We start from the raw sequence: 15,441 nt of genomic DNA, 5'->3' as shown, positions 1-15,441 counted from the left end.
CAGCATTGCACTGTTCACACTGCCTCAGTAAATTTTGCCAAAGCATTTTGGTACAACTCAGCAACATTGAATAAAATCAATTGAAATCCTTAACTGTAAAAATGTTAGAAATTAATATTAAAATCTTTAAAATGTACATACGATTTTAAGTATTTCAAATGTGAAATTGTTTGAATTTTCAAATTATAGTCAATTAAAATATTAGCTTGCCCTTCAGAAGAGAGTGGTTGAGAATTCCCAAAGCATGGCTGTTTACTTAATAACTTATACTGGTACCTTGCTTAACACTGCATTCCCAGGAATGAGAGTGCTAATGAATTAACCCTGAGCTTCCAATCTCCTGTCACCTAAATTCTCCATTCCAATCCCATTCTGCCCACAATGCCCAATGAAAGCCTGATAAACACCTTATTTTTTTTTGTCTAAGCACATTGTAGCACTTGGGACACAAAGAGTTCAACAATTTCAGATAACAGCGTTTCCTGTTTGCATCAGGACAGGCCACAACTCAGTTTTACCTTTCTCCATGGCCACCACCTGATCGGCTGAATAATTGCAGCATTCATTCTATTTCATATATCCAACAATTACTGTCTTCAGCATCTCACAGTTCCAGCACATTGTTATGGTTTGTTTACTTTCCGACTTGCCTCATCCATTTCCCTCTACTTGCACTCTTCCGGATAGATCAGCTATGATTAGCTGGAGAGCACAATGCATGATCCTGGTTTCCACCTTAAGGCAGATATTCCTTGTTTTCTTCGCCTTTCACTGCAACTTTTTCAATTTTCCACTTCTGATGAAGGGCCATTGTCTTGAAACTTTAATTCTGTTTCTATGTCCACAGACATTACCTAACCTGCTGAGCATCTAACAATTTACTTTAGTAAATAAACGTAAACCAACATTCATGGTCAAGTTTTATGTATTAAGTGCATCCATCTAATTTTGCTGATCACTCAAGATCTGGATAAAACTGAATTCTGGAGTGCGAACAACAATACTCATTTGAGGAATCAATCCAGGGAATTAATGCTGAACTATCTCCAGGGCAAGTATATCCTATGTGAGGTAGATGGATCAAAACCGGATACAGCATTCCAGGTGTAGCCCTTCACAAATCCTATTATAGCAAGGCACGTTTTTATACTCCAACTCATTACAATAAAGGTTGACACTGTATTTGCCTTCTAAAGTACCTGCTGTATCTGCATTTTAACTTGTGTTTCATCAAAAGGATACCTAGATCCTCTGAACACTGACCAGTTACTCAATATTTAAGAAAAATGTTTACCTACCAAATATACAATCTCATATTTATAATACATCTGCCACTTTAATGCTTACCCATTTAATCAAATACAAAAACTAGCTGACATTAGAAATCTAATATACAAATAAAATGTAGTGGAAATACTCAGCAGTTCAGCCAGCATCTGTGTGGAAAGAAAGTTAACATTTCATCAGAATTGGAGCAAGTTAGTAAACAAGCATGTTTTACATTGCAGGGAAGGGGAAGGGTGGAGAGGACAAAGGAAATGCCTGATATAGGGTGGAGATCAAGAGAGGGATCAAAAAATGCAAATGGTATTGATGCCATTTGAGGGAGCGTGATGTCCGGAGAGAATGTAAATACAAGGAGATAAGTGAGATGGGGGTGGCAGAGAAAACAATGCTGTACACAGTAAACTGCTGAAAGCCAAAATAAATGAAAGTGTTGGAAAACATACTAAATCAGGCAGCATCTGTAGATAGAAAGAAGTTAATTTTATAGATCGATGATCTTTCATCAGAACTGGTCTGTAACACAAGAAAGACCGATTATCTGAAATTTATTTAATGTTGAATCTTGAGTGCTCAGTCACCCTTGCTTACTGAATGGAGGCAGTCTGCAATGCCATCGCCCAATTTGTGTTTTCCCAATGCAGAAGAGCCCATGTTAAGAGCACAGAATGCAGGATACTTAATTGGGTACTGCTGCTTCTTCTGGAAGGATATTTTGGCCCCTGGATGTTGAGAAGGAAAGTGGTCTCAAATGGATGCACGAGAACATGAGAAGAGGACTGACTGGCTGTTGAAGCAATTGAGAGTGAACTAGAGATTCAGAGAGGGAGTCTTCAAATGCTAGGAGAGGTGGGGGAGGGGGAGGGGGAGGGCAAGGAAAGGCATGTTTGAAGCTGGCATCATGTTGAAAGAGGTGGAAATTACAGAAGATGATCCAATGTATAATGGAGGCTTGAAAGGTGGAAGAGGAGGATAAGGGAACTCTATTTTTGCTCTGGGAGGGTGGAGAGTTGGAAAGAGAAATAAGTGACGAATGGAACAGACATGGTTGACAGACCTGTGAACTATCGTGAAGGATTTGGGGGGGAAGGGGTGGTTAGGGGGCACAGTTAATGGAAAGGAAGACATCTGGGAAACACTGATGAGGAAATATCAACAGAACAGATACAACTATGCTGAAGAAGCAGTGAATGAAATGGAGTCCTTACAGGAAGCAGGGTAGGCGAAGGGTATTCAAGATAGCTCTGGGAATCCATAGGTTTCTAATGCATATTGGTCACTCATCTGTTTATATCCCCTCTAACCTAGAATAAGCAGCTCACAGAGGTTTGAGGTCCTGTCACCATCCAGTAATAAATTCTAGTGTACTGGAACTACTAATACCGTAGACTTGTCAATTAACCTACATTTGCTAAATACAAAAATAAATTTAAAAAACTCAAAGTGCAAGATGTAACTAATTGTACATTATAATTTACTCTCATGATGCCTTTTACAGTCTTACATTCTCAAAAACAGCATTCAAAATAAAAACTTCGACTACAACTGCATGTCTTCATCTTTGATATTTAAACTGTTTTCCACATTTTAGTTTTTATTTAAAAAGGCAAAGAACTGATCTGAAACACTTAAATATTTATACATGCAAATCAATTCACAATCTTCCACTTCTGAATCCATACTCACTTGTTAACTAGTTGTGTGCAAATAGTACTAAAGCATCCATAGTTCAGGCCTGCTTTGCCACTAATGCAAACATAGTCTGTTCCTAATTCTAATTACCAGTAATGTACATGCTTGTAATATCTACTACCATGTGGATTGTATATTTTGTAATGTATTAGACATATCTCCCAGTTATAATGATGGCAAAGCCAATGGCATTCATCATTATTATATAACAGCAACTACAGGACTCTCCATAACCTATGCTATTTTGTGGTCTTCACCAGTATGAAGGCAAATCAGTTGAATTGAAAATGTAATGTGTTGTTACTCAAGGCTTTTACAAGTTTTACTTTGTACCAAGCTGCACTTAACCTCTGGCCATAAAAAAATCTTGTGCTGCATAACTATCGGCAGGAATGGGTAAGCTGAATGGCTTGTTTCTGTGCTGTACAACTTTTGTAATATTATGTACAGACAAGCCTTCATCACTTATGACCTCAAATTCCAGGCCAAATTACAAATGCTTCCAATCAAAAATCCACTGGATTCAAACTCTATATTCTCATTAATAGGTAGGGCTGGAATATCTTTAGCTTTAACCTATAAGAACCAAGGGGAAAACAAACAAAAGGCCTATCTGGGAAATCAAACCACCAATAAAAATCCATGCTAGCAATAAAAGATAACTTAGCAGAATTCACATTTTCATTCATTTTGTCTTAAGGAAGCAGCATGTGGCTTTCAAACTGCACAGACTACTAATCAGCCTCCATTTGTTTGTGGGATACACAGGTGGTGAAATAGGGCAGAAGAGTAAAAGCATGCATGGAAATGCAGTGAAGTGGTTTGTAACTACATAAATTCAAAGATTCCATTAAAGAAATAATTAAGGCAAAGCCTAGACAAAATAAGAGAGATGCTGGAGGAATGCCGCAGGTTAGGCAGCATCTATGAAGTGAAATGGACAGACAGCATTTTGGTTCGAAACCATTCACCCAGACTGCAATACAATCCAGCAAATTTATTGATCTATAATGGGATATATAGTAATAATGGATCTTTGCTGTGCAACAATGCAGTTCATTATTTTCTTCAACTATTTTGCGTACTTTCAGAATCAGCTCTTTATGCTTTTCAATAAAATGCTTGAAATTATTTTTGTAGTACTATTTCACATAACAAAAAATAGATATGAAACTGACTGAAAACACCATAACTGCTGCTCAGAAGAGTTATTTTAAAATCAGGAGAAGGTCTGACTGAATTCTTCAATCATCTATAGAAACTAGAAATGTTATATTCTAATAATCTTCGCTGCAATAAAGAACCCATGAGAAAAGAATAAATGTATTCTTAATATTTAAAGGTGACTACACAATCCTTGCTCTGAATTACAGCACCATGATAAAGACAAAAGCAGAGATGACGCAGTACTGTATGGGAAGTGAGGTCCCAAATCAATAAATTATTTGAAAAATGGAGTTGTATTTTTGGAACAGTAATATTTTACAGGATATTTCTAACCTAAGAGAAAGCAAACTTATAAGTTCAGCAGTTTACACTGGAAATTTAAGACAACAATGTATTTGCTTTGCTTCTTTCATTCACTTATCAAAAGGATTATAGGTTAAGAACTCTAACCAGGTAATAAAAAAAATGATTCCAATCTGCTTTGTCAAATAACTATTTTTGGATGTTCACAGGCAGGCCCCTCTTGGCTCAATATATAAAGCCCTTTAAAGCATTACATTATAAACAGCTTTTCACATTGAGCTTGTTGCCGATGTGCAACACCAGCTTTCAGCATATGAAAGTCAGATTTATTAAAGAATTGAACATGCTATATTAGAATTCAGAACCAATTTTTTTTAAATCAAAGAGAAAATGTAAAATGAAGGAAAAGCACCAGGTGCAGTGTAAATCCAAAAGGTACATTTAATGATTATTTATATTGAATGCTTCCAGCAAATTCTATGGTCCATTTAAGATAGTTAAATCATATTCTGCATAATTTATGAACCAAAATTTTAAATGCCAGTATGAGCAAAGAAGTAATTTGCTTAGAAAAATTAAAGAACCTTTAAATTTGGCAAGTAACATTTGCCAATGTAAAACCTGCAAGCCGTCCACCAAGACAACAGCACTAGTTAGCAAACAGGTAGATAGAGGTCAAGCCTAAAACTCTGACAATTCATTGGTTTCTGTTACAGGATTTCAGGAAACAAATTCTAGAATGTATAATTTATCCAGATGAAAATATTGCAGCCAATTAGGATGAAAGAAAGGAAAATACAAAATATCTCAGAATCAGGGGACTGGAAAGTTCAGGGAGAGCACTGGAATAGTCAAGTGCTGAGATGACAAAGGCTTAGGCAAGGTTATGAGCAACAGATGGCATTTAGGTAGAGACAGACAAATGTTATGGGTAGAAATAAACATCACGGAGAGTATATGGGTTGAAAGTTCAGGGTGAAAAGGTCATCATATTGATGGGTTACAGCTATGCTATAATTATACAAGGTCTGGTTTGACCGCAAGTGTGCAGTTCCAGGCACCGAAGCTGAGGAAGGATGTATTGGTCTCGGTTAAGTGCAACAAGGATAATTAGACTCCAATGATTAGTTTACAAGGAGAAATTAAACAAAATAAGATTGTATTCCCTGGAATTCAGCAGATGAAATGGCAATTTAAATCAAGTCTTCAGGATGTTAGAGGAACTATGGGATAGGTGGTGTTGGATTCGACTGTTTTAACTAGTTCTTTTTTAATATGTATAGTGTTTAATTCACCTCAAGTGGCTGCACAAGGAATGGCCGCTTCCTAGCTTATTGGTTCGTCCATCAGGTGAATATGTGTTTTCGCATTGGTTGGTCTGGCCACAGGTATCCAATAGGTTTCTTGAGTGGACTATTGTTAGCCAAGGAGCACCTCTTATCTCAGGTATGAAAGGTGTCGTCTTTTGTTAATCACTCTCTTGCCCTCTTACCCCCCCTGTAATACCAAGAAATCTATTGTTCAGTTTTGAATGACTGTGATTCAATAACACTCTGGGGTACAGAATTCATGACCCACTGAATGAAATTTCTTTTCAATTCAGTCGTAAATGGCTTGTGCCTTATTTGGAGATAATGATCTCTAATTTTAGACTCCATGGTCAGGGGAAAGCCTCCTCCCAGATCTATCCCATCGAGTCCTCCCAATAAGATCATCTCTCATTTTTCTAAACTCTAGTATAGAGGTCTGGTCCATCCAATCTCTCCTAATTTCACAGACTTAACAGACTTACTATTCCAGGGACCAATCTGGTGAATTTTCACTGCACACCATATTTCAAGTGTTATGCTCCATAGGACCTATATAATTATAGCAAAATATCTTTACTCTTCTACTCAGATCCTATAGCAATAAAGACAAAAATACAATTTTTACCCTTCCTATTTCTTTACACCTGCATGTTAATCTTCAGTGCAACCCAGGTTTCGTTTAGCATACATCCCAGTCTCTTGCACTTAAAAGTACTCAGCATTTCAGTTTGTTCTATAGTAGTGGAAAACTTCACATTGTACTCTATCTGCAATATTATCTGTGTTCCCGTGAAACTGCTATACATTCACATCACTGCTCACTAGCCAACTAGTTTCACGACATCAGCTTAAATCATTATATTTGGTAGCCTCAGCCAAATCATTGTTATAGACTGTGGATAGTTGAGGTGCAAGTGCCAATCCCTGCAGAACCCTATTAATCAAAGCCTGCCAAACTGGAAAAAAAACATTTATGCCAACTCTGCTGCCTATTTTTCCAAACAACTCTGAACCTATGCTGATATATTTAGAACATAAAACACTAAAGCACAGCACAGGCCCTTTGGCCCACAATGTTGTGCCAACATTTTATCCTGCTCTAAGATCTATCTAACCCTTCCCTCCCACATAGCCCCCTAGTTTTCTATCATTCATGTGTCTACCTAAGAGTCTCTTAAATGTCCCTAATGTATCTGCCCCCACAACCTCTGCTGGCAGTGCGTTCCACGCACCCACCACTCTGTGTCAAAAAAACTTATCCCTGACATCCCCCTTATACCTTCCTCCAATCATCTTAAAATTATGTCCCCTCGTGTTAGCCATTGTTACACTGGGAAAAAGTCTCTGCCTATCCACTCAATCTATGCCTCTTATTATCTTGTACACCTCTATCAAGTCACCTCCCATCTTCCTCCTCTCCAAAGAGAAAAGCCCTAGCTCACTCAGCCTATCCTCATAAGACATGCTCTCCAATCCAGGCAACATCCTGGTAAATCTCCTCTGCACCCTCTCTAAAGCTTTCACATCCTTTCTATAATGAGGCAACCAGAACTGAACACAATACTCCAGGTGTGGTCTGACCAGAGTTCTATAGAGCTGCAACATCACCTCATGGCTCTTGAACTCAATACCTCGACTAATGAAGGCCAACATTCCATATGCCTTCTTAACAACCTTATCGACCTGCGTGGCCACCTTGAAGGATCTATGGACGTGGACCCCAAGATCCCTCTGTTCTTCTACACTTCTAAGAGTCTTGCCATTAACCTTGTATTCTGCCTTCAAATTCGATCTCCCGAAGTGTATCACTTCACACTTATCTGGGTTGAACTCCATCTGCCATTTCTCAGCCCAGCTCTGCATTCTATCAATATCCTGTTGTAATCTACAGCAACCTTCTACACTATCCACAACACCACCAACCTTTGTATCATCAGCAAACTTACTAACCCACCCTTCCACATCCTCATCCAAGTCATTTATAAAAAAATCACAAAGAGCAGGGGTCCCAGAACAGATCCCTGCGGAACACCACTGGTCACCGACCTCCAGGCAGAATACGCTCCATCTACCACCACCCTCTGTCTTCTGTGGTGAGCCAATTCTGAATCCACACAGCCAAGTTTCCCTGGATCCCATGCCTCCTTATTACCCCAATTCCATGTGCTCTAACCTTGTTCAAAAACCTCCAGTGCTTTCTTGAAAGCTTTCTGAAAAATCCATATAAACAACATCTTCTGGTTCCCCTTCATCTGGATACATCCTCAAAGAACTCCAACAGGTTATTCAAACATGACTTCCTTTTTCATAAATTCAGGTTGACACTGCTTAATCATATTTCAAATTCCAACATTTCCCAACTACCAACATCAGGCTAACAGGTCAGTAGTTCCCCAGTTTCTCTCTTTCTCCCCATTCCCCATCCTCCAATCTGTCAGAACCATTCACAACCTATAGAATTTTGGAAGGTGGTAACCCAAGCACCCATTCATCCCACAGCCACCTTTAACAAAACTCTGGGATGTAGATCATGAGGTCCTTGGGGTTTATCAAATTTTAGGCCCATTAATTTTACTACTATATCTTCAATAATACTAATTTCTTTTATTTCCTAATTTACAACAAATTCTTGGTTCTCTAGTATTTTTAGGACTTTGTCTTCTGCAAAGACAGACTCTAGGTTTTTGTTTAATTCCTGTCTTTTCCTTATCCCCCATTATAACTTTTCTCATCTGTTGATACGGGACCCACACATCTGATTTTTTTTTAAAAACGTACCAAACTGATTCTAATTCTCTACCAACATCTGACAAGACAAGATCTATTCTAACTACTATATTAATTACATCCCTTATAACAGCACAGCCCTATCTCCTTTTTTTCTTTTTGCCTATCCTTCCTAAATCTCGATTATTCTGAAAAACGTAGTTTCCAACTTTGAACACCCTACAGCCACGTTTCTGCAGTAGAGGAGAGAACAAAAGAGAAGGTCTGTGAGTGAAACCATATTCTCTGCTTTGTTTCCCTAGAGATCAGTAGAGAGGTTGACTATATTTTCATGGAAAAGCCTCTGCTGATAAATTTTCAATGTAATCCTTGCATACTACCCCCTACGCCAGCAACCTCTTCCTCCCAAAAAAACACCATGGGTCATTCCTTTTCTGGACAAAGTGAAAGAACAGGTTATCATTTATATTTCTAAGGAGAAAGTTTGTCAATATTCAAGTCAGGCAGTATTTGTGGAGAGAAACAAAGTTATTGATTCAGGTTAATGACTTTTTTTTAGGAACTGGGAAATGTTAAGAGATGAAACAAATTTTAAGACACAGAAAAAAGGGGCAGGAGCAGGGGAGGAGAATACAAAAAGAGGTCTCTGTCAGGGTGAAGGGCAGGGGGGATTAAATGACAAAAGGAATGATAGAGCCAGACGAAAAAGGGTGATAAAGATATTACTGAATTACCACCCACTTTCACCTCGCTCCACTCATGAATTGTAGGAAGGGAGAACTGATGGAAGCTTAAATAGAAGTTACCACAAAGTTGTGAAAAATCATTGTTGGACATCACAAAGTCAGGAAATCACTCATTATCCAAAATTATTAGACAATGCAAGTACCGAAAGTTGTAATTTGTCTATATCATAGGCACTCTTGCTCTTCGAGCTTACACTGGAGGCCAAAGGGGAAGAATTAAAAGGAGAGGCAGAGTGGAAGAATTAAAGTAACAGACAAATGGAGGCACAGGGCTATGATCGTGGATGAGACGTTATGCAAAAATTTCACCCAAACTGCATTTGTGTCCACAATGCAGATATAGTGGTTAACAAATGCAATATATTAAACTGGAAGTACATGTGAATTGATACTTCACCCAAAAAGCATATTTGGTTCCCTGGATGGTGGGAATGAGATAAAAGGGCAGGTGCATCTCCTACAGTTGCATAGAATGATGATCTATTGAATTTAGATGCTAGCAGGGTTGAAGCCAAAGACAAAGGGAAATTTATTCTCTAAAAGGGAATAAGGGAGAAGGATACCACATAAAGGATTACAGCATAAGAGCCACAGGGTTGGAGTAGTATATCAGCAAGGATGGGGATATGGCTAACTAACATGAAATAGAAAGTAAGGATAAATAGGTCATTTTCAGACCGGCAATCAGTAACTAGTAGGGTGCCACAGGTATCATTTCTGGGAGCTCAACTTCTTATAATCTACACTGATCACTTTGAAGGGGGATGAGTGTGCTGTAGCCAAATTTGATGATGATTCCAAAATAGGTGGGGTTAGCAAGTTGTTAAGAAGACAAAGGATTTGCAGAGGGATATAGAAGGATTAACTGAATGGGAAAGAAGTTGGTAGATGGACTACACTGAGAAATTGCAAGATTATTCTCTTTGGAAGAATGAAAACCAAATTATTAAATAGAGTGAAAATATCGCAGCATAAAGGGACCTGGGGCCCTAGTACATGAAACGCAACAAGTTAGTATGCAGGTACAGCAGGTAATTAGGAAGGCAAATGGAACATTAGCTTTTGTTGCAAGGGAGGTGTCGTACAAAAGTAAGGCAGTTTTGATGCAACTTTAAAAGGGAGCTGGAGTACTACATACAGGTATGGTCGCCATATTTAAAGATAATAAAGAGGGGTTCACTAGGTTGATTCCTGTGATGAAGGAGTTGATACATGAAGAAAGGCAGAGCCCGTACTCAGCACAGTAAACTTGCATACCAGTGTTCAAAATGAATTCCCAAGATCAAGACTGCTTGTGAATCAGTACTGAAAGGAGTTATTATAACATTACATATACACAAAGTGTTACAGACAGCACTGCTGTGCTGGGAACCTAACATGATCCCCTGCCTTCCCCAATGCTGCGCCAGGAACTTAGTTGGGGTCAGCCCTCCACTAGTGATCATGGAGCAATAAAACAGTTAAGCGATCTCATCGCCAACATGATTTGGTTTGGATTAAGTCAACAAGGCTATGTGTAATTGTTGCCTGTTAGAGCTGGTGTTGATCTAGTCTTTGAGCTTCTTATCATAAAGAAATCTCCCAGTTAGGCAGCCAAAGACAACAGCCTCCACCAAACCCAATGAGTGGTGGTGAGAAACAGTATGTCAACACACATTGAGCAATTATCACTGCCCAGTAAAGGCTCAAAGCCACCGTGCTAGATGGAGCGTGGCTCTTGACACTGCACCACAGTGCAGAGTAGCACTTACTCCTGCCCACTTAACACCAGCCCTCGCAGGTAGCCTCTACACACTGCCTTAGTAGTCAAAACTTGAGAAATGTGGCAGAAAGATCATTATATGTGCAAGTGCTTGCAAAGGGCAAGGCTTCACAACAGGCATCCAGTAGAGTAGCACATAGCCCAAACAATTTTGTTTGAAAGTACCACCAATGTGCATGCAGTGTCATTTTTCTGCTATTGTTCAAATTGCAGAACCAAGACAAATCAGTGCCCTTGCAGGGTACCAGTGTATAAGAAAAAAAAGAGATACCATCCTATTAAAACATTCAAGATTCCATGCATGTAGATGGAATGCATGCTGAGACTTATCTAGAACTAAGGGCATAGTTTCAAAATAAGGGGCTGCCCATTCCAGATGGAAATAAGAAAGATTTCTCATCTAACAGCTGTGATTCTTTGGAATTTTCTATTCCAGAGACCTGTGGAGTCACAGTCATTAAATACATTCAAGTTAAAATCTTGCTCATTTAAACTACAAGGGGGTCAAGAGGTATGGGGAGAAAGCTGAAAAGTAGCATCAAAGCAAGTACTGGAACAACCATGATCTTACTGAATGAGAGCAAGCTAAAGAGGCTGATTGGCCTACTCTTTCTCCTGTTTCTCATGTACTAAGAGCAGGCATGTAGCAGATGGAGCAGACACAGTTGAGGGTCTCATCAATTATGGAGGTAGGAAAACCGATATACAAGGAAAAAGTAACACATTAAAAGGAAATATTATTTTACTTTTGGATTTGTTATCTAGCTGTCACAGAATCCTTAATTCAGTAATTATTTTCCTCAATATTTGCTCTTCCAGCGAGAACATCCCCAATCAACCTCAAAATCCAAACCTCTGTCCTCTCAAATCATTCCATACACTCTCTTCCTTTTAGTTAAAAATAGCTGCAACATCCCTTTGGTACAGCAGTGCCTAGAATTCTACACAATATTGTAAGTGCAGTTGTGCAACCGAAAGCAGCCGGATTATCTCACTGTGTTGGCTCAATGCTGACCTGTTGATACATCCAAACAACTGACTTGTTTTGCACAATGACACTAAGCAGTGCTGTGACAGCTTCAATTTATTCCCTGTCACAAAACCCATTTTAATTTGTCAAATGCATTATTTTATTTCACTGTAGTAATAGTCCATTGCCATGTTTCCATACCCTTTGCGTTTCCCTATGAATTTGACCTTATACCTGCCTGTCCCATTTGCGAGTTGACCAATTCAAATCATCCTGTAGATTACCCATTCATCACTGAGGACTACCTCTTTCATCAGTTTTGCTTGATCACCAAGAACTCCAAGATGTTTCAAAGTGAAGACAATATGAACAGATGCAGATAACTTAAAGCTAAGAGCAATCAAACAATTGAGATGCAGCAAAGTGAAATACAGTTAGGAAAGGAAAATCAGAATGTTGAGTTGTGATGGTTGAAAGATTTGCAGCTGATAGTGGAGCAGCAAAAAAGTGTAAATTGTTTATGTTCTTAATCTGTATCCAATGATAACAATATGAAGGAAATAAGTTCAGCAGGACAAGAACAAGTTTAAACAATGGATCTAACTTACCCGCAGAATTCAATTCTTCTCAGGCTCTACTCTTTCTCCTCATGCACACACTTCCCACTTATATCAGAGTTCTGTATGCCACTGAGTTTCCTGGTCACAATTGACATCCAATCCATCCACAACCTTTGCTTTCTTGAACAGAAGCTCAACCAATCCTCCTTCACCAGGCTGAACTCATTCTTACCTTGAACAACAATATTTAACTCTGCTTACATTCTCCAAGATCAAAGGTGCAACTATGGGAATTTGCATAGTTCGAAGCTATTCCCGACTCCTTGTGATGTAGGGAACACTCCTTGTTTCAATCCTACTGAGGCATCCTCCCTCACCTCTTTGTGTTACATTCCTGGTTATATTGTGCTGTTAACTAGTCATACAGAATTCAAAGATTTTATCAACTTCATTAAAATTTCCAACCTCCTCTCACTTCCACATATTCAACTGACTCTTCTGTCTCCATTTCATGGGATATATTAGTAACTAACATGCATCACAGCTGCAGAGAGATCTCCCACAGCCATCTTCAGTGTCCCTCCCACCCACTTCCTGCAAAGACTTATTATACTCACAGTTTCTGAGGTTCTCTCATATATACTTTGATAATCACACTTTGAGATAATTCTGAGAAGTCTAGCTTTATTTCTGAACCACAACTTCCCATTCACCATAGGGCTCTGAACCACACCAGCTCCACTTTCCACTCTGCTGCATTCACCTCCTCTCTTCCCACCAAGAAACCTGCCCTCACCTTCTGCCCCATGAGCTGCCACATTCAATGGATCATCTTCTGTAATTTCTACCAATGTCTTCCTCTCTTCTTTCAGGATCCAGAAGAGACTGCTGATTCCACTCTGGTTCATTCTTCCATCTTCTTCAATAACCATTCTCCTTCAAGCTGCACATTTCCATTCAACTGCAGATGATGTGACCCCAGCTTCTTCACTTCCCACCACAAAGTAACTTGATTGAAGCATATAAGATTCTGGACAGTCTTAACAGGATAGACGTGAAGAGGATATTTCCCCATGTGGTAGAATCCAGAATTATGGGGCACTTTAAAAATAAGGGGTCACTTATTCAAGACAAGATAAAGTTTTCTCTCTAAAAGTGCTGAGTCTTTGGAACTCTCTTCAAGGGGCAAAAGCAGCACAATCTTTGAATATTTAAGGCAGAGGTAGATAGATACTTAATAAGCAAGAAGGGCGAATGGCTGCCCCAGTAAATGGAAATGCAGGGTTGAGCTTACTGTTAGTTCAGCCATGAGCTTATTCAGTGGTGGAGAAAGCTCACGGCCTATTCCTGCTCTTAATTCACATGTTCAAATTTCTTCCTATACTTTAGATCAGAACTTGTTAATATTTGTTTTTATTAATATCCCTATATACCTACAATAGTGAAATTAGAGATCAGGAAGGCAAATAAACAAGGTACAGGACCAGCCATAAAAATTTTGATTGACGGAACATGGACCATATGGCATAAATTGTTTTTATTTCTTACATAAACTATTAAAACCAGTTATGAAAGACAAGGCACCAAAATCACCAATAAGCCATTTTATGTACAACTTATATTCTATAGATTCATCAAATTAACAATTGTCTGTTGTTTAATTCAAGAAATAGGTCTTTGTTAATAAATCTTTGCAGCATTTAAATATACAACTCAGAAAATTTCAGTGCCATTTTTCCTTTGGCGAGACTGGTTAATTGCAATAGTTAACTACACTAAACCAATATGAAGAACCCTACTGTTTCAGAGAAAACAAAGTGGCCAAAGAGAATGTACCACTAGATGTCACGGCGTGATGTCGAAAAAAAAGTTACGTAGGCTGGGGAAACATCAGACCACCAATCACCCCACCCTATCGCTAAAAGACAGCACTCATTGGCATGAAAGTATCACATTCCCATCTGTGCAAAGCAAAATACTGACTTAAACACTTCGACACACGAGTGATTTTAAAACTTCTACTGAAGGTTATGCATTGCAACAAATTAACCGAGTAACCATGCAAGTACTCCGATCAGTCCAGGTATTCCTACTACCGTTCCCAAGTACTTGCAAAGCCTCCGCAGAGAGCAGCAGCAGAGCGCGCACACCATATTGCATATTTATTATTTAGACGTGTCACTGAAACCGAGCCATCCACGCTGGGCCCGGGTGCAAACTCTGCAGCCAGCCGCGGATCGTCCCTTCAAAAACAGGGCCGGAACCCGGCTGGGCATCTCCCTCCATCCCCAGTCCCCCTCGCCGCTCCCGCCGCACCCATTCAAAACGCCTTCTCGCCACCCACCTCCGCCTGGGGATGCTGCCCGCTGACTTGGCGGCGGCGGCACCGTCAGCCGCAGCAGCAGCCACCGCCGCCGGCTTCACGGCCCGGCACTGACTGACGGCGGGCCCGGGCCTGGGACCGGCCCCGATGCTGGTGCCCGGCCTCCGCAGGTGCCCCACCACCACCCGCAGCCGCTGGCGGGCACGGTGCTGCTCTGACGCCATTCTTCCGTGTTGTGGCCGTGGGACGAGGCGGGGTCAGAGGTGAACTGGCAGGAGCCGGCGCTCCCGACAGGCTCCGCGGCCACTCGGTCGGCAGCCACAGGTGGGAGGCGTCGGGCCGCTGCTTCAGCCGACAGTCACTGACGCTGCCTGGTTCTGGCTGCATCTTCCCTCCCTCCCCTCTCCCTCTCCCTCTCCCTCTCCCCCTCCCCCTCCCCCTCCCCCCCTCCCTCCCCCTCCCTCCCCCCTCCCCCTCCCTCCCCTCTCCCCCTCCCTCCCCTCCCCCTCCCCCCTCCCTCCCCCTCCCTCCCCTCTCCCCCTCCCCCTCCCCCTCCCTCCCTCTCCCTCTCCCCCTCCCTCCCCTCTCCCCCTCCCT

General features: G+C 40.5%; 1 protein-coding gene across 1 annotated transcript in view; it reads right to left on the bottom strand.

The window, feature by feature from the left end:
* The window catches only part of agps (alkylglycerone phosphate synthase), a 117,402-nt gene extending 102,220 nt beyond the window's left edge, over window positions 1-15,182 (bottom strand). The window contains exon 1 of the mRNA XM_052024024.1: window positions 14,866-15,182. Coding sequence (XP_051879984.1) covers window positions 14,866-15,068 — 203 coding nt within the window. The 5' untranslated portion in view covers window positions 15,069-15,182. The remainder of the gene's footprint in view (window positions 1-14,865) is intronic.
* Between the last annotated feature and the right edge of the window lie 259 nt (window positions 15,183-15,441).

This window comes from Pristis pectinata, chromosome 1 (genome assembly GCF_009764475.1).
Source record: "Pristis pectinata isolate sPriPec2 chromosome 1, sPriPec2.1.pri, whole genome shotgun sequence".
Taxonomy (NCBI): Eukaryota; Metazoa; Chordata; class Chondrichthyes; order Rhinopristiformes; family Pristidae; genus Pristis; species Pristis pectinata.
This window is presented reverse-complemented; position numbering and strand designations above follow the sequence as displayed.